The sequence below is a fragment of the Panthera pardus genome, unplaced genomic scaffold, assembly GCF_024362965.1.
Source record: "Panthera pardus isolate Hobbes unplaced genomic scaffold, ASM2436296v1 HiC_scaffold_8, whole genome shotgun sequence".
NCBI lineage: Eukaryota > Metazoa > Chordata > Mammalia > Carnivora > Felidae > Panthera > Panthera pardus.
Window position 1 is genome coordinate 114,905,069 of NW_026527013.1, and position 26,525 is coordinate 114,931,593.

The 26,525-nt window shown below is 37.3% G+C and overlaps 1 protein-coding gene and 1 long non-coding RNA gene across 7 annotated transcripts in view; one reads left to right on the forward strand and one right to left on the reverse strand.

Annotated features, from left to right (window-relative positions):
• The window catches only part of KLHL7 (kelch like family member 7), a 69,276-nt gene extending 46,453 nt beyond the window's left edge, over window positions 1–22,823 (forward strand). For all 6 annotated transcript variants that reach the window (XM_019443593.2, XM_019443588.2, XM_019443592.2 and 3 more), the window contains 4 exons: window positions 12,971–13,211; window positions 15,614–15,815; window positions 20,501–20,598; window positions 21,506–22,823. In XM_019443593.2, the coding sequence (XP_019299138.1) occupies window positions 12,971–13,211; window positions 15,614–15,815; window positions 20,501–20,598; window positions 21,506–21,789 (825 nt within the window). In that variant the 3' untranslated portion in view covers window positions 21,790–22,823. The remainder of the gene's footprint in view (window positions 1–12,970; window positions 13,212–15,613; window positions 15,816–20,500; window positions 20,599–21,505) is intronic.
• Window positions 1–26,525, reverse strand: part of LOC109263826 (uncharacterized) — a 40,926-nt gene that overhangs the window by 11,510 nt on the left and 2,891 nt on the right. The gene's annotated exons all lie outside the window — the stretch shown is intronic.

Genomic DNA, 26,525 nt, shown 5'->3' on the forward strand with positions numbered 1-26,525 from the left:
TGAAGGGACTAAAATGCTTTAGCAGTCCCCTCTTGACTAGTACTATCACAAATGATCCAAGCTCAGGTCTTTCAAATTCATCAGCTGATTTATCAGGGACCACCTCCACAAAGACATAACCCTGGTCGAAGGAGAAGACCTCCTAGGAAGGAGTTGTGATTCGTCCTTTCGGGTATTCTGTGCCTTTGGGACCTCCGTAAGTGCAGGGTTATGTTTACAAACCAAATGACTGGTCAAAGGCATGCTATTTGTGATTTGATAGATCAGGTAAAATGGTTCAAAACAGGTTAATGATATGGTCAACCTGGTTTCCTTTGGTGTCAGACATTTGCTGTCTGTCACAACCTAGTGGCCAGCCAGGAGCTATGTACTGAAAAAAATGGGTTGGCCTTGCTCCAGAATCCCAGGGGCATGCTCCGTGATCATACTGGAACATGCCCCAAGCTATAAGCAGCACACTGGTCAGTACATTGATGCCCCAGGATCACAAAGTAACCTAAGCAGCCAAGCCATTCTACTATAGCCTGTCCTACTTAGAAGGTTGTCTCCTGCTCTAGCTTTCACTTGCAACTGGCAGCTTTTTGGTTTACCCTATAAACATATACAAGTGGGACACTCAGTTACAGGATCTGTTCCATCTGTAGTATGTAGGAGATACTTGGGGCAGCAAGCTATAGCCTTCGTTTCCAAGGAGCTATACCAACATGCTGTAGATCAGAGCTTAATGAACTTTGTCTATAAAGGACTTCATAATAAATATTTTCAGTTTTGTAGGCTACACAGTCTCTGTCATTACTGGTCAACTCTGATGCTATAGCAGGAAAACAGCCATAAACTACATGAACAAATGGGCATGGGTGTGTTCTTGTTTATTTACAAAAATAGGCAGTGATTTGCCAGCCCAGTTTTGCCATCTGTAGGCCATAGTTTGCCAACCCAGCTCTAGACCTGTGCACATCTTTGAACTTTGTAGTGACTATATTCTAGGCTAAGCTTCTGTCCTGTCAAGCACTTGTCTTACCACTTCCTGTTCTCCAGAACTGATCAGAATTATGGGCATCAATATAGGAAACCAGGGTGTGACAACCTTTGGTAAAGTGAGATAGACCAAGGGTCCTGCAGCTGAGATTATAGCATACAGAGTCCTCTCTTGACTTGAGGTCAGACCATGAAATGATTTTGTTTTCCCTGCCAGCTGAAAAGAAATCCCATCGAATGGTGTGGATAGACAGTAACAGAAATACTCATAGCAGAGTGTTAGCTATATACCAAGTGTTAGCAGTAGTTTCAATCTGGTCCAGTCAGAAGACCACACATGACCCTGCTGCAACAATTAGAGGCATTAGTCTCAGCAGTTCTACAAAGCAGCAGTTCCTCCTCTGTTTTGGTAGAAAAAGAGGCCTTACCAAAGAAGGCTTTTCCTTCTTACTGTAGTATTTAACACCACGACCCATGAGTAAATATACTGCCAGATAGCAAGAAGACCTCTCTCCAAGGAGGGAGGGTTGGGTTAGATTGGTTAAACAGCATCATGTTTGGACTGTCCCTGTTGGTCTGGTCTCAACTCATCCATCCGTCTCTGGCCCATTCTTCCATCTCCAGAATATAGGCTGTATTTTCTTTACTAAAGACATCTGGCTTCCTTTCTCAGAAGACTGGTGTCTGGCAGGTACAACAAGGCTTCATGGCCTATGTGGTACAACCCAGTAAGCACAATGGTGTTGTGCTTAAGTGATTGATACACCTACCCATCTGTTTCACACCAGGTAAAGTTAAGACTTCTTGCCATTTCACTGTTTCATTGTTTTTTAATTTTTCAGGATCCATTTGAATAAAGAGCAGGAAACTTACAAGTATGATCTTTTTTTTCCAAGCAAAAATTGAAATCATAGGAGTTTATAATTCTATGAACCACAGCTTTCAAGTGTTGATAATAACCCCTTCTTGTTACCCAAAGCCTAACTACAGTATTGATTTTTACAGTTAAAAGCAAAAAACAAAAACAAAAAAACCCTAACTATACTTGTGGTGAGCAGAGCATAACATATAGACTTATCAAATCACTATGTTGCACACCTAAAACTAATGTAACATTGTGTGTTAAGTATACTTCAGTTTCTTTAAAAGGAAATGAAACTACATTTTGGTAGAAAATATTTTATATTAAAGTAGGTGGCTATTTTGATGTATGGAGGGACAAGGAGATCTTAATTTCATTTACGAGGCTGAGCATTGTAGAATGTGGCAAATGTGGAATGACTCCCAGCACTTTATTTTTGGTGTGTAGTTCTAACCCTTTCCTTGATTTTTTTTTTTTTATTGGACAGTGAAAAAGAGACACATATTCTATACAAGCCTGAAAGTAAGACTGTAACTCCAGAATTCTCATTCATTGTCTTACTTTGCTCTTATAAATGCCTGATACATACTTAATGTTCTTCCCTGTATGCAACCACAAATTTTTAGGCTTTCAATGGAAAAATTCAAATAATTAAGGAAATAACCAGAAATAAAATTATACTCATTCCATCAATTCTCTTATGCCCTGAAGCTAACACCATTAGAATTCCACTAAATGTTTATTAAATGTTTCTATTAGAAGTATCACGCCCTCCCTTCTTTTTGCTATAAAATTTTATCTTGAAAAACTCACCCATTACTATTATTTGTATATAATATTTTAATATAAGTTGATTAGTCTTTATTATATCTAATATTTAAATAATTGGGAAGGCTGATTTCATTATAAATTATTGTTATTTATCTTGAATCTCCCAAAGTGAACACTATTTCAGTATTCAAGTAGATTGCTTAATAAGAAGTACTATTCAGAAATTATATTTTATTGAATTTAACCTTTCATCAGTTAGAATTCAGAAATTCAGATTTGACGGTCATCAAGTGGGCCCCATTTGTGTGTGTGCTATATGCACCAAAAATTATCATTTCCATTGAATTGATCTCCTTTAAAGGAGGCAATTTAAGCAGTATTATTACTTAATTGAATTGTCTAGAATTAAGGTGGTATCCCTATAAACTATTATCATTAGATATTCCTTGGATATCACTGGTGAGAAGAGGCAAATATATTAATTGCTGACTGAAAAATGATAAAATCTTATTTTTTTTCCTGAGTATTGACAGAAAAAGGAGTCTTGGGTTGCTGTATTGAATTGAAATGATGTAATTCTTGTTATGATCCTTTTATAAAGTCTGTTGAGTCTTCCTTTCTCCCATCTGTACCTGTTTTTAAAGTTTTCAAGTGCTTAGTGATTACTAAAAAAGTTATTTATGTGTAACCATGCTCTACTCTTTTAGTACTGGTATTCTCAAATTGTAGGATGGGAATGTCTTATGATATTAATGCCTAAATAAAAGTTGACTTAATTGACCAGTTTTTATATGGACTGTTACTACCGGTAAAATGATGAGCTCTAAGGGCTTAGAACTTGGTAAAGGTCTTGGCTTGCCACTTCAGTATAGTAGAGAAATAGGAGACCGTGTCCTAGAGAAAAAGGGATTCTGCCTATTCCCTGCCAAAAACAAATAAGGACTGAGACCCAACAAGGTAAGGGCCAGAGCCTGTAAATTACAAAGGCAGAAAACCGTATGGTGCCGTGTCATATGAAACCATCAGGTTCAGAAGGATTACCCTGAGTACATTTTCTCATTCAGAACTCTGACAGATTCATCACTGAGCTTAGTGTCTGGCCCAATGTGGACACTCAAGTTTGAAAGGATGAATACACCAAGATAACTTTATATATAACACTTCACAAGCAGTTTTGTCAGTTTTATAGGACTGGGTTTAAACATAGGTGGGCCCTAAATCAAAAGAAATGAAGTTACCTTCCACTCAGAACACATTTTCCTGCTGGAAATATTGTTTGTTATAGGTATCAGTGTGCTTCACAGTGCTTTTTCTCACAGCATCATAGCCACCTTACCTCTTAAACAGGCCTTCACTGAGGAGACAGTCCCACTCTGTGATCAGGGTGGAAATGGGCAGTTATACATTGCATATTATTTTAAAAGACATGTACACGAAGAAGTGTAAATCTTAAATTAAAAAGTTAATAAGGCACATGGGGAACCTAGAAGAGTAGGCTCCTTTGTCAAAGAGCAACTCTTGATCTCAGGGTTGTGAGTTTGAGCCCCACATTGGATGTAGAGATTACTTAAATAAAAAATTAACAAAGCTTGTATGAGAGTGTATCAGTTGTGTTTGCCACCAGCAAAAGAGTGCTGTAGAAGCAGTGCACAGAGGTAAAAGGAAGAGCACTGCTCAAAGGATCAGGAGCGCCCATAGGAACAAAATATCCAAAGTGGGCAGCAGTCATCCCAAGTGGATTGGATCCTGGCTGTGTACCCAGGGGCCGACATTGTTGGAACGCAAGTGTGGGTCACCCTGGGTATCCCTTCAGCTTCGTTAGTTGTCGTTATAATAGGCATCCAGTGGTAATAAGGTCCTCTGCAGCTTGGGCACAGTAGCTGTTCCGTAAGCTTGTTTGCATGCAGTTTGGTTAGAGAGGCGGTACTCATTCATATGGAAGAGACTGGAGTACATTCTGAAGTAAATTCTCAGGAGAGTGCTCTTCCTTCCTAAAATGTCTTCTAAAATATTGAGAGCCTCAGTTCTTCTCTCTTCAAGCATCTCCACCACACACTATTTTGTAGTTTTATTCTAAAATCAACCTGACAGCCCCTTGCTGTCACTCTTCAGGGATCTGTTTCTTTTTGTGTTTAGTCACTGCGTCTGCAAGAAACCCCAGTGAAGTACAGCTAACCACAGGAGGGATGATACCAGACTCATTCTCTGTAAGCCATAGTTATCATAAATTAACAGATCAATCCCCTAAAAAAGTCTGGGAGAGAGCAGAAATAGAGCTGTAGCTTTATTATTTTGTTTTGTTTCTGTAATAGAGCAGTAGGTATTTGATTAAGGGGTGTAAGGGGGAAGGAATGAGAAAACTAAACATGGCATCTGTGTGTGGTGGTGCTTTAAAGACTCCAGCCATTCTGAAATGAGCCGGAGAGTAGTGGGCATATGAACACAGGACTACAGGGATAAGGGTCAGGTTGAGGGTAATCCTCAGAGAAGTAGAAAAATTACCACTACCATGGCACTTGGAATTTTCTCTTGGCTAATTTGGGTAATTGTTCATATGATGACCCAGAGGCACAGTAAGATCTGTCATCCTAGAAGTATTAAATCACGTCCAAATAGGTTTGCTGTGATTATTTTCTTTGAAAATTGATGATCAGGTTTTAAGAGAAAATTATCCTCAGTGGTTATAAACAACAGAACATATCGTATGGACTATGTCCAGAAGCAGGAAGCAGTTAGAGGCTGAGGTCAGTGAGGAAGCCACTGAACACAGCCAATCAAAAGTCCCAATATGGGATGGACAGTACTGGCCTTGTTGATATGAAGAGCTCCACCTGAGTTGGATTTGTCCATGGAAGCTTCATGGAGGTTTTCTTGAGGGAAACTTACTGGTAGAGTTTGGATAGGAAGAAAGAGAAAAGACAAGAATATATTGAATCCTAAGTATGTTTGCATCTTTTTGGTTTGATAAGTATGGTTATTAAAATTTTTCATGTGAGCTTCCAAAGTATTACTTAGCTGAATGGAATCTAACTTTGTGCTTTAAAAAAAGAAATTAGATGTAGGTGGAAGAACTGAAGGACTAGGCCATTGGTCATTTTTCTTTTGTGATGCCCTTTTTTTTTTTTTTTTTTTTTTTTTTGGTTCTTTTTCTTTGTTTTATTTGTTCTGTTGGTTGGTTACTTTTGTTTTGTTTTTGTAAATGAAAGCACCTCTTTAGGAGAAAGAGCATTTCAAGTTTAGGGTATATGAACTAAGGCAAATCAGTCTTTCTAAACTTCAGCTTTCTGGTCTATTAAGAAAGTTTAAAGCTTCTCAGCATTTGTGTGAGCATCAGTTATGTTCATTTGACTCCATCTTTTCTTTGACCTTCACTCACTCAGCTTCTCCCTGCCACATCTTTAGGATTCTTCATCTTCCATATATTTAAACATAAAAAGGCTTCTCATCTTCCTTTGTTCATCTCCTTTGTCTCTTCACCTTCCCCAACTCTTCCAAACCTCTTGCCTGCCCTTGTCCAGCATCTCCCCTACTCTGTCCATCTGAGACAGCAGATGTTCATCCCATCTAGTGAGAACAGTTTATTAAATGAGTCTGTTACTGCATTTCAAGATTTGAGACAGTCATTTAAAGCGTAGTGTGCCTTCCTGTGCCAAGATTTGCAATCCCGCGTTAGGGCTGTAAAGGCAGATCTTGTGTTGAAGTAACTGGCAGAGCGCTAGCATAGGGGCGCTTCATGGATTCTCCACGCAAAGCACAAGGGCTGTTATAAAGCCTAACATCCTTCTCAGGGTCCACTTTTGCATTGAGCTTCATTTCATATTTAAATTTCTGAGTAATTCAGGTTTGAGTTTTGTTTTCTGGTGGTATGGTATTCATCTGAGAGTTGAAGGGAAGACATTTTGTGACTTTATAAAGCCGCAGGTTTTTTGTTTTAAAGTCGGTCCCACGCCCAGGATGGAGCCCAATGTGGGGCTTGAACTCATGACCCCCAAGATCAAGATCTGAGCTGAGGGGCGCCTGGGTGGCGCAGTCGGTTAAGCGTCCGACTTCAGCCAGGTCACGATCTCGCGGTCCGTGAGTTCGAGCCCCGCGTCAGGCTCTGGGCTGATGGCTCGGAGCCTGGAGCCTGTTTCCGATTCTGTGTCTCCCTCTCTCTCTGCCCCTCCCCCATTCATGCTCTGTCTCTCTCTGTCCCAAAAATAAATAAAAAACGTTGAAAAAAAAAAAAAAAAAAAAAAGATCTGAGCTGAGACTGAGTCTGACACTTAAACCTACTGAGCCACCCAGACACCCAGCAGCAGTTATTCTTAATCAGTAATTCCCTTTCATCAGGTCTCTGCCCTTCCTTCAGGCTCCTTGCTAATTTTAACAATCATTAACAGCTGAGAAATGGCCACTTACATGCTTGTTGTTCCTTATTTATCTCACAGTTTACTACAGCACAGCCGTGCCCCACCCCCCCCACCCCCACCCAGCCCCCACTGTGGAAGCCCTTTCTTCCTAACTACAATGCTGTATTTCTTGAAGAACTTAAATTACCAGAGCGTTTTCTCCTAATGGCTGATTATTTAAATCCCTTTCTGGAGTTTGGAAGGTTAATATGTTCTCAGCAATATTTGTGTGACCCTGTTGAAAATAGTGTATTTCAAAATGGGTATGGCCTGAGAAATTACTTGGCATGATCAAATGTTTGCTTCTGAAAACCAGAGTGCCCTGGTAAGTGTGCTGTTTGGAAGGAAGGCAGAAAGACTGCTTCTGATCTGTCCTGTAGTTGAAACTCAGCCTCATAGTATAGTAGCTATTTATGTGTTTCAGTTCTTAAAACCTGAAATTAATTTTACTTCCACCTTTGTGTTAAAACATTAGCACTATTATAAACATCTGCTCTGAGAAGTTGTTTCCCTTGTACCATACTTTTGCTACCATTTGCCTGATTGATGTATTTACTTTTTCTGTTTGTTTGTTTTTAATGTTTATTTTTGAGAGAAAGACAGAGTGCGAGGGAGGGGCAGAGAGAGACGGAGACACAGGCTCCCAAGCAGGCTCCAGGCTGTCAGCACAGAGCCCGACATGGGGCATGAACCCATGGACCACGAGGTCATAAACTGAGCCAAAGTCGGACGCTTGACCGACTGAGCCACGCAGGTGCCCCTACTTTTTCTGTTTAAATAAACACATGTAGAAAATTCAAATATAGCAAGATATAAAGGAGAAAGCCAAAGCATTCCCAGTATCAAAAGACAGTTCTCAGAAGTTAGTGAATATCATTCCAGTCCTCTCATTTTACATATATAAGATCATACTGTACACGCTATCTTGTAAAAACTATTTTTTACTCTTTCGGCATTTATATTGTGGAAGTATTTTCATGTCAGTGAAAATACCATCCTTTCAAAGGGCTACAGAGTGTTCCATCATAGGGATATAACATAATTTATCTGAAGCTAAGGATATACCATAATTTGTTTAATGCTTATCTTCTTCATGCACATTTGGCCTAATTCCCATTTTTCCCTGTTAAAATACCCCTGCAGTGAAACATCTTGTATATGCCAAGTTTACACTGCCCCAATTTTTTCTGGAGAGTAAATTCCTAGGAGAAGAATTGTTCTAGCTAAGGATAAAGATGGAAACTCTTTCAGTTTACCAAAAAAGTAGATAAAAGCTTGGTTCCTAACATCAGCTACTGTTTGTTGGTGGGTCATAGGTTTCCTGTACCTCAGTAGTGTAGCCACCAGAGGCCCAGGGACTAGAGTGACAAGATGCACACTGGAGTCAGTATAGTTTAAAGACATCACTACAATGAGGAACTGACTCATTGGACTAGGAGCCCCGTGCAGCATCTACAGTCTTTGACCTTTAGAAAGTCAAAAATGAAGGTGGTTCAGCTGAAAGACATTCCCACAAATCTGGCCTATTTCCCAATAAAAACATTCCCATCAGTACGCTAAGCCTTCGGCCAAATACCATACAAAGACATGGGGGAAATCACTGTTTTCAGAGAGGCTGTGGTTTTAGTGCTCAATTATTATTTTTCTAAGTGATAAGATATGGAGACTGTGCATGAGGACCTCAGTGGCCCTCTCGCCAGCATCTTGATTGGTAGATGAGGGTGGTTCAGGTCCTTTGATGTCAAGTCAAATGCCCAGAGTGACTTAGCTAGAAATACAACAGGAATAAGAAGAACCCAGATTATTCCACTCCCAGTCCAGTGTTCTTTCTAGGAGGCCCTATAAGAAGATTTTTAGAGAGCAGGGCAGCGTAGGAGTTAAGAGCACAGCTTTGGAGTCTTGACAGATTGGGACTTAAATCTTGGATTCACTACTTTCTAACGCTGTGATCTTGACATGGTACTTAACTCTCTAAGATATCATCATCTCTAAAATAAGCTTATTCCTCATGGAGTTATTGAGGAAATTAAATAAAATGTTTTAAGATATTTCAGCATAGCTCCTGGAAGAGGAAGTGCTTGAAATAAGTCAGATAATGGCTTTACAGAAAGTGCTTACAATTTGTACATTGTCAACTCAGATTAGATTGACTCCTTGAAGTTTCTGCAAGAAATCTTAAGGGTTTTTTTCCTTTTATTTATTTAATTTTTTTGCCGTTTTGTTAATTTTGTTTTCCTTTTTTTCTAAGACCCCATCTTTCCTATGTTTGCTTGGTTTCCTCTCAAAATGATCCAAAATAAAATTCTCAAGTCTTAAAAATAAAAAGTATTTCTTTTATTTTGGATTTCCCTTGTCTTGGTTGTTAAAATATCTGTGTGTGGTGTCTTTATTTTTTGAAGATTCATGTGTTTTCAGAATGCAGATTGTATAAAATCAGTCCTTACTCTCAAGGAAAACAGCAAGCTGATATTTTTGCCTTGAGAGATTTAGAGAGGTGATTACAGCCCCTCACCTCAAGAAGCATTTCACTGTAGTACCACACCACTGCTGGAAAATCATACAGGACACGATGTAATGGAGTGCTCAGTCATCAAGCCCAGACTTAAGTGTGGTGGGGATTCAGAAAAAGACAGGGAAGCCTACAAAAAGGAAAGAAGCCTTGAGCTTGAAAAAAATCTTGAATGTGGTATATATCACAGCAGAGACAAGAAAGGCTAAGGACAAAGGAAGACAGGACTTTATACACGGGTGTATATGTGTGTGATGCATAAATGAGTGATGTGTCAAAACTTCCTTCTACCTGTGTCTTTTCCAGGCTTTCCAGTTATCCCATTTTCATATCAGCAGTCAGGCACAGAAACGTGCATGAAATTGATACTCAATAAAACTTAACTGAGTTACATTGTTTTTAGAGTAACAGTTCATGCCCACACATATACAATGTAACTCTAGTGCTATGTATGTGTCTGGACTTACAGGAAAGCTGCGTGTCTAACTTGACCTGTAGCCTAGGAGCTCAGAGCCAATAAGCAACCCTTCCTCTACCTGCAGACCCCAGGTTGGGAATGGTCCTATTGCTAGGATAAGACCTGGCATTCCTACTCACAGAGGCTTTAAGTCAGACTTCTAATCTATATTTTTACCCTCTCTGCTTGCTCTCTCAACTGCACACATTATCTCCTAGGCAGTATAACAAGTTATTAAAGGGCAAACATCAAATCACCTTCTTAGTATTGTTTTGGATGAAGTGTAGATGGGGGGAGTTAGTAGATGGGAGTGAGATCTACCATACGTACATGTGAGTAAAAAAGCTCCCTTCCCTCAAACATGGATACAACCAAAGCCAGGTATTTTCAAGCACAGGTGCATACCTGTGTATACCTGACAGGTGTATTTAATGAGCTAAAATATAAAACATTAAATTTTAGCTGAAATGAAGTCGGATTTACATCCTAGGTAAAAATCTTGCAAAGGTTATTTCATCTATCTGCCTTGAAGATGAACTCTTAGGTAAGAATATTATATGTAGTTAGTATTTATCAAGCTTAGCGTCTACAATGTACATTGACCAATGACAGTATTTGGAGAATTGAAAAAGATTTAAAAATTTGAGGATTTCTAAAGAAATCAGGGCCCAAATTGCAAGTAGATACAAGCATGTGCATGTGCCTATCTATTCCTGGTCACACATGTGTGCACACACACTGGATAATCATTTTCCCCTTGAGCTTATAGTTCTAAGAGCACAATTTATTTTAATTCTTAAATCTGAAGCCTAAGCCCTATGTGACAGGTACATATGAGAACTCATTTATTCCTTACTCAAACCCTTGGGTAGTATCAAAAGTTAGAACTATTCTATTATCAAACTCTTGGGAGTTATTTGTTTTGTTTTGTTTTGTTTTTGGAACTTCATATCCTAGCGTCTAAATGTTCAAACTCATTTAGCTAAAAGAAAAAGTATTTTGTTTATGTGTTTAATCCCAGCTCATACATGGGCAGTTATTTTTAATTTGAAGAGTAGCGGGTCTTAGAGATCATTTAAAAGGATCTATCACCCACTTTCTCATCCTGAAATAAAGGAAGAGCAGGAAAAGATAATGTTCTTGAGAATATCTTTAGAAATTATGGGAAAATTCCCATATTGCTTTCTAATAATATCAAATAAATTGGGTGTAAAAGTGGCAAGACTTGAGATTCAGTGAATTAACAATGTATCTTATTAATGAAACTGAAGTTCTCTACTTATAAAGTTGGTCAGTTGGGAATTATGAGTAGATTTGCAGAATATGTAAGAGAGTCATTAGTTTACTTTTGAGGGATCATTCCCTGTAGAGTATGGTCATTACTTTCTTAATTTTTTTTCATTCTGTGGTATGCAACTCTAAGAAAACAAATTTTTAAAATAATTTTCCCATTTTTCAGTGTCCATTGAGCAAAACAAACTTTGGGAAAATGTTATATTTATCCTATAGTTTTGTATGCCTGCCATAGGTACACCACTGAGTAACCGAGGGGGATCCCAAATTAAGAATAAAGCAAGGATTAAGACTCTTGTTTTTCTAGGGGTGCCTGGGTGGCTCAGTCAGTTAAGCATCTGCCTTCAGCTCAGGTCATGATCTCGCGGTTTGTGAGTTCAGGCCCCACATCAGGCTCTGCACTCAGTACTGAGCCTGCTTCAGATCTTCTGTCGCCCTTTTCCTCTCTCTCTCTCTCTCTCTCTCTCTCTCTCTCTCTCTCTCTCTCTCTCAAAAATAAAAATAAACATTAAAAGAAAAAGAGAATTTGTATTAAAAAATAAAAAGTCTCTTGTTTTTCTGGTCACCTAAAGAGCAAAATGTTCATCATCACAAGGAGTCAAGGTGCTCTGCATAAGGGGCTCTTTTTCCTGAGACTTCCTGGTGTTGTATGATGCTTTGATCTAATCTGATGAATGCCTAAAACAGTGGGCGCTAGTGTGACAGATATCCATCAGATTTTCCCAAAGGGCACTGAGCGTTAATAATCACACACAAACTGCTTTGCTCAGTGACAGCAGGAATTGTTTGGATTTCTGCCAGTCCCAAATTATTTTTAGACATTTTCAGAAAGCAGCAGAAACACTATAGCTTCCTTGTTCAAAAAAAAAGAGGGGGGAGGGGTGGAATCAAAGATGCTGTAGCTTTGGGAGAATCCCCATACATTTACACAGAAAAAGGTATCCTTGGATGTATCAGACATAGTGAGGAAACTAAATGGTGCTGTGAACCACCCTTATTGTGAAGTACTGATTATGTGCTCATTTTTAATCACTGGGAAGAAAAAAGTGACCTTCCAGCCTAGTTGAACAGATTCTTCAAGTATTCCATAGTAAATATCACAGCTTTAAGAGTCCATCTGAATAAACTGGCTCAACTGAATATTTTTAAGTTAATATTACAGAAGTCCACAAAATACCTTCTCGCCTTAGATGTCAGGAAGATCACAGCACCTTAAACTTCATGTTAGCCAATGATTATTTACATCTCTCAGTGTATCTGGCAGGGAAGGGATGGCTAGAGTTACATTTGAAATAGGCCTTTTTCTAAGTAACAAAAGTACTTCACTTATTTTAGAATTTTCTTGTATTATTATGCTTAGTAACAGAAGGAATAGGAGACTGGTGGTAGGGATGCATTCAAATGTGTGACAGTTTAATCTGGAGCCAGAAAACACCCAAAGCAGCCACTATCTTCCTCTCGCCCTCTGCCCCCACCTAACCGACATTCTGAAGAAATCACACAAGATTAAGTTAGATAATATCTCAAGCCAAACATTGTGATATGTACTCTAGTAAATTAACAAACATATTTTGTATTTTCTCAACTATGTCTTTGCCTCATCTGTATCAATTTGCCTCATCAGATCAATGCCTCATCTGATCAATAAGATAAGATCATCTTATCATCTGATAAGTTTTGCATTACTGACCATTTTTTTCCTGTTACAGGATTATAGCTGGACAGACATCCGCTGCCCCTTTGAAAAACGAAGGGATGCGGCATGTGTGTTTTGGGACAACGTAGTGTACATTTTGGGGGGCTCTCAGCTTTTCCCCATAAAACGAATGGATTGCTACAATGTCGTGAAGGATAGCTGGTATTCCAAACTGGGCCCTCCGACACCTCGAGACAGCCTTGCTGCCTGTGCTGCAGAAGGCAAAATTTATACATCTGGAGGTTCCGAAGTCGGTAAGGACTTACTCGGTATCTTTGTTTGCAAAAAGTGTTTTACCAAGTATCTTGGTAAAGTTTCTTGGCTTTTCATATTTATATAAACAACTGGTATGGTCTTTTTCACATAACTTACATACACATCTGTCACATTGTACAGCCCATTTCCCTGAAGGTTTACCTTACTTCGTTAATTTTACAAGAACTTCAGCTTCCTGAGTTACGTTAACTGTCCCATTTTTCTCTCATGCCGTCTAGATTTTAGTTCTATGTAAATTGCTTTAAGATACATAATATTTGCTTTAACGATTTCAGAGTGTGGCTCACTCATAGACTCTTTAAGATCCCTTTACTACATTCTTGCTTTTAAAATCTATATTGCCTTTTTAGAACAGCATATGGGCTTGGGTGTAAAACACCTTTCTCTTTAATGGATAATTTGTTAGCATCAGGAGTGATCTTTTTCTAAATGAGTAGTTTTTCTAAATGAATATTCTAGGCGCAGACTGGATATATAATAGCATTTACATGCTTTCACCTTTTCAGATAATTTCTTTAGCTAAATAATGGGTTTATAAAGAAAACCAGGAAGACCAAGTAAACCTAAGGTACAGAATTTAAATGTTAATTAAGTCTTTATTTTCTTTGATAATTTTTATATTAGGCCAGAGAATGTTTTACTTTTGGTCAGCATATTTATCTGTTTGATGTTTTTACTCCCCCACTAGAGGTCAAAAATATTTAGATTCTAAAATATTAGAAAATTTAAAGTTTTTTTTAAGTTTATTTTGAAAGAGAGGGAGCATGAGCAAACACTGGGGAGGGTCCGAGAGAAAGGGAGAGAAAGAATCCCAAGCAGGCTCCGTGCTGTCAGCATGGGACCCCATGCAGGGCTCGATCACAACCTGAGCCAAAATCAAGAGTTGGACACTCATCCTCGTGACACCCAAGAAACCCAGAAAAATTAAAGATTTTTAAAATGTGACTTAAGAAGTGACCTTTCCCCCCTTTCTTTTTTTTCCTTTTTTTTTCTTTTCCCCCTTTAAAAGCATTCTTCATAGAATGTCTATGAAGACATATTTCAAACACAATAAATACTAAAGATAATAGAAAGTAACTGTTCTATAGATACACTTTTTATAGAAAGTATAATATGTAACTTTACTTCTTCAGCAATTACTGAGTTTTTTACTTAAATAGTAATTTCTTATATCTGCCACATACTCTGTATTTCCCCTTAATATCAACCAATTGAATCTATCAAATTGAAAATGTTCAAGGGGCGCCTGGGTGGCTCAGTCGGTTAAGCGGCCGACTTCGGCTCAGGTCATGATCTTGCGGTCCGTGAGTTTGAGCCCCGCGTCGGGCTCTGCGCTGACAGCTCAGAGCCTGGAGCCTGCTTCGGATTCTGTGTCTCCCTCTCTCTGACCCTCCCTCGTTCATGCTCTGTCTCTCTCTGTCTCAAAAATAAATAAACGTTTAAAAAAAAAAATTAAAAAAAAAAAAAAGAAAATGTTCTAAAAGTTAAAAAGAAGTTAATGTTAATCAGGATGGTTGCTTCTTCCATTTGTTATTCCCTGAATTTTGCCTTCTGTAGACCTTGGTTGTGGTTGAGAATTATAAGGGTGTTGTTAAGCATTAGCAAAGTCCAGAAGAGTGGGAGATGAGAAATCATTTGGTTAAATTTTAATGTTTTTCTTCGGAAGGAAAAAAGCACCTGTTTCTTCATTAGTATTATTTCTAAAATTCTCTATTGAGCCCCTATAACTTGCAGAAGTTGCAAAACAGGATGAATATATGTTTTGCTATTAAAACGTATAATCAAATTACACCAGAGTCATGCAGTAGTACCTTGAGAATATACTTCAGAATGGCCCAGCATGACTTCAGGGCTTACTCACACAACCACTAAGAGTAGTCAGGAAGAATAGTTTTGTTAATGGTGCAGTGACTATTACAGAATGTTAAATTATAATCCTTAGAATATTATCAGATCATAGTTTTCAGAGTTTAAGGTATGGATTTATCATCTATAAATAACTATGGTTTTCTCCTCTATAAACATTTGAAGTTTGGATAATTCCCATCATGCATAACTGGGCTTGAAGACATACATAGTGTTATTTATTTAATTTTTCTTCTGAATTCAAACCAATCTTTTCCTAAATTAATTACCAATAAATAAGTATCTTCAGCAGATCCTTTTTTTTTTTTTTTAATATTTTCTAAGGTCTATACAAACAGGGTTAGCTTTTTCTTAAGCTATTCCTACATTTTGCTGTTATTGTTAATTAAGTTTAGAAAAGACTCTACAACTGTAAATTCCTCCCTCCAGTAACTAGTGACTTACTTCTACAATCAGCTCACTCCAAGCCCACACACACACTAAGCTAAGTCTGGTTGGGCCTTTTCTTTTACAGGAAACTCAGCGCTGTATTTATTTGAGTGCTATGATACAAGAACTGAAAGCTGGCACACAAAGCCCAGCATGTTGACTCAGCGCTGCAGCCACGGGATGGTGGAAGCCAACGGCCTGATCTATGTTTGTGGTGGAAGTTTAGGGAACAATGTTTCTGGGCGCGTGCTGAATTCCTGTGAGGTTTATGATCCTGCCACAGAAACGTATGTATCAGTTTAAAAGTCCTATTTTAAAATCATGCAAGAACAGACCTGTTCTTAAGTCATTGAAATCACACTGGGTATAATTCATCTTTTAAGTAACATCGTTCTTTAGATATAAGGGTTTGTAAACTTATGTGTAGAAGTGTGTGGGAATAACCTTATGCATAACTCATTAAAACTACACTGTATAAACAAAAAAAAAAAGTCTTCTTTCAGTTAATTGTACGTAAGCTCAGAGGAAGAAGATGGCAAAAGGCAAAGGAGCCCAACAGAAGAATTTAGTTCTCATATCAAGAATGTGCATACGCTTGGGAATGTGCTAGGTTTGGGACATTCATGGCCTGGACCACTCCTCTATGCTTTAAGAAATGGCTTGACCTTATATACCCTGTGGGAGCTGCTCTCTTTCTGTTGTTTGTGCAGCAAATGCTGTGAATGGAACAAGTATGACTTGATTCATCAAAGTCATAAAATACTTTTGTTTGAGGTCAGGAAGTGTAGGGAAGGAGAGGGAAAAATTTATGATCAGTAGTAAATTTGCCTTTAATTGGGAATATCATATATTGATTGGTTTGTATCATTAATAAATTGTACCCCTAGGTATAATGTCTTAATTCTGAGTTTGTATGGGTAGATACAGATTTTTCCAGTAAGATTATTCTTAAATCCAGGAAGTAAGTAACTGCTTTTTTAAAGACAAAATGCTAAGGAAATAAATGGTCAGGCAGCTTTTCTAACCTTATAATTAATGATGGAACCTGTTCAATGTAGACAAAGACAAAGCTAATGTGCAAATTACTGAACAGTAGGGGGCGTGGGTAAGTAAAATGCCATTAAACTAATAAGGAAATGACCACGGGTAATATCCAAGTCAGACCTTTTTTTGATACTCAGAAACAGCCAAAGAGATTTGATAAGACAAGTAACTTACTGATTTGAAAGCATTGTTCTTCCTTTACCAGAACCAATTATTAGGTAAATATGTTCAACTTAAACATTATGCCAAAGAACTGCACCATAAGTCTTACGTTCAAGTTTTACATTTAGGAAATGTTGCCAGCTTATAAAACATAGAAGTCTTCTACTCCAGCTATTTTTTTTTTTTTTTTTTTTAGTGAAAAGTAATAATTTAATTATAAAATGTGATTAGCCATGTACCATTATTTACTTATACTTCCACCCATTTTTAATGGATTTAAAATGAGTAATTCCTTCCCCAAACAAAGCTGCAGTTACAGTTGTTCTTTTCTCATTTTTTTTTGCCCAGCTGGTTACCAGTGCTAGTAATAGAATTGAAAGCAACTTATCTTGAAACTTACCTTTGCTGAAGTGTTGAGACTAGAAAATCTCTCAGAGATCATCAAATTTACTATTCCTTAGTGTTTTTCAAAATATACCTTTGTACTTGCCAGAACACACTGGGGATACCCCTTATCTCATCCCATCATCTGTCAGTTGAGCTATTCACCCCATCTTGTTCCAAATTACGGGAGGGGGGTGTATGCCAACTCTCTTCCCTCCTGTATCCCTGAGATACCTCTGCTTTGCCTCTGAGAAATTTTATGCTCAAAAACTAGTACTGCATATTAGTTGGAAAACTGTGGTCTCATTCATCCTGCTGCCTAATTATTTTTTTCATTTCTAAAAAAATCTCTTAAAGTAGAACCCATACCAGATAAACACCAGGATTCTAAATTTTGAGATCTTTATTCAGGCACTGTCAGTGTAAATTAGTATATTCTTATTCATAGCAGCAGGGAAGAAGTATAAAGGAATTCTGCCCCTCAGTATTTTTTTTTAAAGTTATTTATTTTTGAGAGATAGAGAGCAAGAGCAGTAGCTGGGGAAGGGCAGAGAGAGAGAGAATCCCAAGCAGGCCGGTGCAGAACTCTACATGGGGCTCAGTCTCACACACCATCAGATCATGCATGACCTGAGCTGAAATCCAGAGTTGGATGCTTAACTGACTGAGCCACCCGGGCACCTCTGCAACCTCAATATTTTATTATTATTATTATTATTATTTATTTATTTACTTACTTACTTATTTTTGAGAGACAGAGAGTGACAGAGCACAAGTTGGGGAGGGGTAGAGAGAGAGAGAAGGAGACTGAATCCAAAGCAGGCTCCAGGCTCCGAGCTGTCAGCACAGAGCTCAGTGCGGGGCTCGAATGCACGAACTATGAGATCATAACCCGAGCCGAAGTCAGACACCCAACCGACTGAGCCATCCAGGCGCGCCTACAACCTCAATATTTTTTAAAACTGGATCAATACATTCAATTTAGGGGAATATTTTAAAACTTACACAACTTAGCACTTCTTTTGTATATATTGAGCTTATGTATGAAACCTGAATTCTCTATATTCTCTTCAATGCCCTTAACTTTACCCTAAGTGAAAAGCTAGTGTGACTATAATGATTCACATCCCAAAATGAAAAGTTATATGCTACAGTGATTTCCTTTTTTAAGTGTTTTGTAACTGGTTTAATTGGAAGCTAAGAAATGAAGCCTGTGGAAACAACATGACACAGTTTATGCAGTCAGACTTTAAGAAAAACTTCTAAACACTAAAGTTCAGGTTGGGGAGAGCATGGACACAGTACATACTCCACATATGAAATTACAGGAAGAAGAAAATGTATTTTGGGAAACTTCCTACTCTAAACCTTCAGGAGACTTAGCTACAAAGATCTTCCTCTACTTACAGTGGGGTTACATCCTGATAAACCCAATGTAAGTTGAAAATATTGTTACCTTGCAAATGCACTTACTCCACCTAACCTGGACATCATAGCTTAGCCTAGCCTACCTTAAACATGCTCAAAACACTTACAGTAGCCTGCAGTTGGGCAAAATCAGTTAACACAAAAACTATTTTATAATGTGTTGAATAGGTCATGTGATATATTGAATACTGGACGTGAAAAGCGGAATGGCTGTACAAGTACAGGATGGTCCTAAGTGTATCAGTTGTTCACCCTCGTGATCATCTGGCTGACTGGGAGCTGTGGCTCACTGCTGCTGGCCAGCATCACGAGAGAGTATCATACAGCTGGCCCAGGAAAAGATCAGAATTCAAAATGTGAAGCACAGTTTCTACTGTATGTGTTTCACTTTTGCATTATCATAAAGTCAAAACATCGTAAGTCAAACCATCATTAGCATCAGACCACCCACCATACATACAAATATACTCTTACTTTATATCACGGACATATGTGGAGAAGAAAGGGGTATATATTTTGAATTTTTCCAAGTCAAATACTATGTTTATTGCATTTTGACAGCTCACCATATGAAGCTTACTGCGTGGAAAGGCAGTGGAGGTCCAGTGTGGCTCCCATGTCTGAGCTGTTTGCTGGAAAAGACCAGCATGGGCGAGCATGTGTATTTACCCTGAAAAAAAAAAAAAAAAAAAAGGACCAGTGTTGCCCACCTCACCTTACAGAGTGCTCTGAAAATGAGAGTGGTGACTTTCAAATATCTTTTAAAACAAACAAAATTTATAGATATAAGGCAACAAAACAGTTGCTAATATTTCAGTTAATCATTATGTCCTAATTATTTTGAAAAAATTATAAATTTAACTTTTAAAAGAAGAGATAGGGGTGCCTGGGCAGGTAAGTTGGTTAAGTGTCCAACTTCGGCTCAGGTCATGATCTCACGGTTTGTGAGTTCAAGCCCCGCGTCGGGCTCTATGCCTACAGCTCAGAGCCTGGAGCCTGCTTTGAATTCTGTGACTCCCTCTCTCTGTCCCTCCCCTGCTCGTGTGCTCTCTCTCTCTCAAAAATAAATAAACATTAAAGAAAAAAACTTTTTAAATAAGAGATATAAATAATCATATTAAGGAGTTACACTTATGTCCAATTTCCTGTTTGTTTTTGCTTGGAGACTTTTGATATGTTAGCTGTTGAGACACAAACAAGCCTGTGTGCCAGTACTCCCTTCACAGTCAGAAATGTCAATTGGGTATATTGGATTATATGCAAAAGAAGGGATTGAGTCTCATAGAAAAAAGTAACAGTTGTGTGTATGAGGCTGTTAGCTATGATTTAGTATTCTTCAACACTTGTGTCCACATTTATATTCTCAGTCTCATTACATATAGTAGTGGCTGTGAACAAAATAACATGCTAATAAGGTATTAGACACAGTGACAGTACTTTTGTTACTAGAGCTGCCTAAAATTCGAGTGTACATTTGAAGGTGGACATGTGAATAGTAACAGATACTACTCATTTGCTGATTGCTAGAGCCAGTGTTAAATTTGTATTTTACTCATACATAAATATTAATTAAAACCATGTGTGACAATATTAGTATTTTATACTTAAATACCTTCCCTTTTTTCTTTTTGTTACCATTTTAACAAATTATTGTGAACTACAGGGATTGGATTTCCTCCAAAGACGTGTTAGCAGTCTCCAGATATTCTCTATTTCTCATATTCTATCGAAGTTGAAAGGAGTAAAATCCCCATTTACCTGACCTTTAAATAAATTCCTCAAAACCATGTTAGACTTTTGTTTTCTAGCCTCTCAGGTGTGTGTGTTTGTGTGTGAACACATAGGTGAGTGGTAAATGATCACTTTAATTGGGATAACAAACCTTTCTTATAAATTAGTGTGAGTACTTTACCTCCTGTGAACAAGTACTCTAAAAACTTTCTTTTATTTTCAGATGGACTGAGCTGTGTCCAATGATTGAGGCCAGGAAGAATCATGGACTGGTATTTGTAAAAGACAAGATATTTGCTGTAGGTGGTCAGAATGGCTTGGGTATGTGATATTAATTCACTGTTTAACTTTCCCAGTGAATTTGCTGAGACCTCCTTCTCTTAAATTTTGTAAACATTTCTTAAAATCTAAATACAAGCATTTATCACACACATTATTATACTTATTTTTATAGTTTCTGGGAACTATTTTATGAGACATTGCAGTGTATTTAACATTGCTGTCCATGAAATGTAGGTAATGTCCACCTCACACATTTCCTGGGTAGTAGTATCATAATAACCAAAGAACTTATTGAGTAACAGAAACATTGGAATTAAAAAAAGAAAAAACTTTAAATACAACTTTTAAGATTTGTATACAGACCCTGCATGGCATAATTTCCTAAACATTTTTAAAATTTGCATGAAAATATCAATATTACTATTTTTTAAATAAATAAATTTGACTTTTTACTTTCTTAAATAATTTATAATAAAAAATCTTATGGAGAATATGGACTGAATCTATAGTCCACAGACCTGATTTTAGTACCTTTTAGCATTACTTAAATATATAACAAAGAAATACCTTCTTTCCCTTTTCCTGTCTCTCGCCATTGGTAAATTGATAAATGCCAGAAGGATAATTTGAATAATTATAATCAAAGTTAATCAGAAGGAAAATCCACTGATTCACTTTTCCAGAACAGAACATTTTTAATTTTGCAAAATAAATATAAATATTTAGGATTCTAAACCAACAAGTAAAAATTAAGTTAAATTTGTATCATGTTAAAGTAAAAATAAGAATAGGTGGTAGATTTCTGGGTATTCATTGTAAGATTCTTAACTGTTCTGCATGTTTGAAAATGTTCGCAATAAAATGTTGGGAAAATGCAAAAAAATAATACTTTAAGAGATCTTAGAATTGTTCATATAGTCGTTCATGTAATTTTATTCTTTTGAAGGTGGCCTGGACAACGTGGAATATTATGATATTAAATTAAACGAATGGAAGATGGTCTCACCAATGCCATGGAAGGGTGTAACAGTGAAGTGTGCAGCAGTTGGCTCTATAGTCTATGTCTTGGCGGGTTTTCAAGGTGTGGGTCGATTAGGACACATCCTTGAATATAATACTGAGACAGACAAATGGGTTGCCAACTCCAAAGTCCGAGCTTTTCCAGTAACAAGTTGTTTAATTTGTGTTGTTGATACTTGTGGAGCAAATGAAGAAACACTTGAAACATGAAAAGTGAATGGACTTCAAGATTTATTGGAGACTCAAAAATATGGCCACCAGTGCTTTGTTCCAAGAGTTTGGTTACAAAGGTTTAGTTTGGTGTTTTGTTTTGTTTTGTTTTTAAGGAAATTTCAAGTAAAGTAAGATCGCTATAAAATAGATGTTTCTTTTATATGAATTTCCTTACTTAATTCAAAGACCATATTTTAGCTGGCCACTTAACCAAGACATACCTAGTGAGAAAACTTGAAAAATCATAAGCATTTGGTGAAAATACAAATTCTTGAATGAATTTTACATGTGTAACTATGATTATGGCAGAGTGGGGATTGGCTCGTCAGTGAAGCAGTCTCATCTTAGCTCTAGATTCTATTTTCATACATCATAGAAGTGCTATGTAGGTAGGTCTACTTGTTTCTGTTCAGTCAAGAACGAAGACATAGTATGAAGTGTAAGTCAAGACAGGCAACTCCAATGAAGCAGCTTAGTCTCACCTAGTTTTGCTTGTCTTCATTTGTTCCATTTAGTGCCAAATTTATTCCATTTTAAAAGCAAGCCAGAGTGAGTCAAGGCATACACATATTCTCTCACAAAACTTCATAAACACATTTTGGGCTTAGAAACATACCCAAGTCCTCATGAAATATATTCAATTAAATATATTCCATCTTTTAAACACAAAATGTCAAGCTTAGCACGCCGGTTAATTTATAGTACTGTTTTACCCCGTGGTTAAAAAATGATTATGCCTCTTCACTCACTGTTAAATAAAATAAAATCATAGTAAGAATGATTAGCAAAAGATAAAGCTATTTATAGTAAATTTCTAGGTTACTAGAATAGCACTGATAGCTATACAATATCAATGTTGACTTTGAACTTCTTATGGATTTAAAAAGATACATGATTTCTTTTTGTTAGCAGGACGCATCAGAGAGGTTTGACCCAGGTATCTCCTAAAAGTTTTGTAATAATTTGAGTTAAATGTTTGTCATCTCGTATTAATTGCTTTTATGTGGTCAATAAATCTTTTACAAACCCAACTACTCATTTCTTTCCTAGTAATGTTTTGCCCTTTTACATTATGGAATGTATGGAATGAGCCATGTAAAGCTGTCACCATCAGTGTTTTTATCCAATTATATTAAATATTTTTTAACTTAAAATAGACTGCTAAGTTTTATTCATCTTTCATTTTAAATGTGTTAGGCAACGGTTGTTTTTAAAACTTGTGAACCATTGTTTCTGTTTTGATCTTCATTGTTTTATTTATATGGGGGTTATAATCTTAAATCCTAAAAATGTTCAAATGAAAAAGAAATTATAAAAAGCATAGTGATAGTATTTTTATTTATGTAGGGTTTTAATGCACATAACACTTTTCTTGAAATGTAATTTACATATCCTACAGTGCACCCATTTAAAGTATACCATTCAGTGGTCTTTAATATACTCACAGACTTGTGCAGTCAGCATCACAATTTTGGAACATTTTCATCACCACAGAGAAGAAACCCCATACTCATTAGCCATCAGTCCCCATTGTCCCCTCTATTAGTTTCCTGTGGCTCCTATAATGAATTACCACAAACTTGGTGACTTTAAAACAAAAGAAACTTATTCTTTCTCAGTTTAAGAGGCCAAAAGTCCTAAATCGGGTTGTTGACAGAGTTGCCTCCTTCTGGGTAGAGGCTCTGAGGCAGAAAGTGCCCACACCTCTCCCCTAGCTTCTAGTGGTTGTTGGAAACCCTTGGCATACATTGACTTGAAATTGCATCATTAAAATCACTGCCTCTGTCTTCACATGTCCTTTCCTATGTGTCTCTGTGTCTTGGTGTGGTGTTACAAGGACAGTAGTCATTGTATCTACTACAATGTAGATCTACTAGACTAGATCAGTCTAGTATGATCTTAATAACATCTGCCGAGACCCTGTTTGCAGATAAGGTCACAGTCTGAATTTCCAAGTGGACATGAATTATAGGGGGACATTACCCACCCTGGTTACATACCCCAAACAAGACAACCATTAATCTTTCTGTCTCTGGATTTGCCTATCTTGAATATTTTTATGTTGGGTTGTGAATTTTGTGAAATTGAATTAGAAAAAAAAAATGTCCACTTTAATTTCTTTGAGGGCAGAACATCCATTTAACATGATTTGGTTATATTAATTTAATACAGTTATCTCCCATATGGAATATGCAGCACTCTTTGAAATATTGATTTGGTTATATTACTTAATTTAATACAATAATCTCCCATATGGAATATGCAGCACTCTTTGAAATATTTTATTTTTTAAATTATGTTTGTCTTTGAGAGAGAGCATGGGAGGGGGGCAGAGAGAGAGAGGGAGACAGAGGATCTGAAGCAGGCTCTGCACTGACAGCAGTCGGGGCTCAAACTCACAAACTGAGATCATGACCTGAGCTGAAGTTGGATGCTTAACCAACTAAGCCACCCAGGCACCCCTTATTTGAAATCTTTTAAACAGACTAGCCTTTTCTTTAGGCTGTATCAACTGACCAGAACACACTGTAAGTATGTAGAGAGATTTGATGTATTGTAACGAAGTGGTTTGGGGGGAGGGGGGTGGTGTTAGTAATCTTAGTAATTACTAATTAGTACCTATTTTCTGCCTTGGAAATACTCTGCAAAATTGTCAATGCCAGGATAATGAGTAATGATGACATGATATATCGGCAAGTATTTTTTCTATTCCTTTTTCCTCCCCACAAAATTCCTGTCCTTCACATAAAGGTCTCTACTTTCTTTTTAATCACCCTGTGATATGTTAATACTATATCCTTTGCAGTGACACGATTTTGATGACAGAAGTTTAGTTGAAATTTTAAAAATCACAACTTGAACGTAAAAAGTTTAATGTCTTCAAAAAATGTTGCTATAAAAAAAACAGTACTCAATTACAATTTTGACTTAGCTTTCAAAAACCTGACCTACAATCTTAAAGGAAATTTTGAATCACAAAAATAAGCCATTAAATAAACACATATTAACCAAGCAGTCTATGTTCCTTTTGCCTTATATACTGTTAACAGCAAAAATTTGAGATTTGCCGCATAGGCCAGGGTAAGGGAAATATTTGGAGGAAATTTTGTTTTTTAAGGGTGATGCCATTAACATATACCCACAATGTCAGAAAATTCAGTCCATTCCAACATGACACCAAATTAAGCCCCAATAATTTGGCAAAATGAAAGACAATTTCAGGCTGCATCTTTCATCCTGTGATAAATCCTTTAACACTCTTTTTCTTACATTTGCCTCAAAAGACTTAAAAGTTTGAATTTATTTTCACCTTCCTAACTTCCTCCTTTGCAAGGCTATTTTTGGGAGAAATAAAAATTTTAAAATCTGTGCTGGGAAATTGTCTGAAATGTTACTAACTAAAAAGCTTTTTAGTTCCCAGACCTTTAAGCCTCCTCTCATAACAACAGTAATTGGGTTCAGGATCTGGTTTAGTCAGTTCTTATACGGGATTTCTCTGACTTTATCTTCCAACCCTCTATTGAATTTGTTTTCACTAGCCATGTTTAATTTCTAAGAACACTTTTTAAAAAATATTCTTTCCTATAGGATTCTGTCCTGGGGATACTTTAGTTTCTTTAACGTTTTCTATACACCTTGATGTCTTTCAGTTAACTCTTCTTTTTCTGTTTGCTCTTTTCTGTTGGAGTCTTTACACAAATATCTGATCCCTGGCTGTGTATTTATATTTAAAATGAGACATTTAAAAATAATTTTTGTGTACAGAGGTGGGCTTAATCTTCAGTGAGCTTTGATGCACCTGGGTGGCTCAGTCAGTTAAGCATCTGACCTTGGCTCAGGTCATGATCTCACAGTTCATGAGTTCAAGCCCCATGTTGGTCTCTTTGCTGTCAGTACCAAGCGTGCTTCAGGATCCTCTGTCCCCCTCTTTCTGCTTCCGCACCCCCCTCCCCATTCTCTCTCAAATAAACTTGTAAAAATAATTATAAAAAAGTAAAACTTATCAGTGAGATTCGTCATATGATGAGGAAATGGCCACTTATTTTTGTTGGGGATCTATCGGAGATTCATAGATACTTTTCTGAGATGTTTGATTCTCAAAAAAAAAAAACTTCCAAACTCCTGGACCTTGGGTGGGGAGGGCAAGTTGGGGAAAAAGGGGACTGTAAGCCTGGCTGCAAGATTTCTGGAGCTCAGGCAAAGGGGACAATAAACATAAGTTGCTTTGTCAGTACCATAATTTCCCCTTTGTCGTTGATGTCCTGGATTCTGAGGCACCTCTGGTTACCTCTGTCACCCCACCTGCCCCTTTTTTTTTTCCAAGAAAAAACCTATCTCCCATCAGGCACGAATAGTTGCCTCACTAGGTGGATTTATGGAGCTAAATTCTAACTTCACCACTTACAGACTTTCAGTCTACTCTTCTCTGGTTACCTAGAGGCTTTTAGTTCCTGAGGCTTTTCAGCCTTCTCTGGGGACATAGATATTTGATCTTCTAAGTAATTGAATATTCTTCCATGGGCATTCAGTCCTCATAAATTGTGGTTTGAAATTTTGGTTATCTCCTAGTATAATGAAAGATGGTGTTTTTGCTTTTCCCTCTTATTTTGAGATGATTTTTAAGAGGAAAGGGGAGGGGTCATTAGTATTTTCACTCCACCATTCCTTCCTGTGACCCCACTCCTGATTTTTCCACCTTCCCCTTCCCTGACTGATCACTACTGAATTCTGCA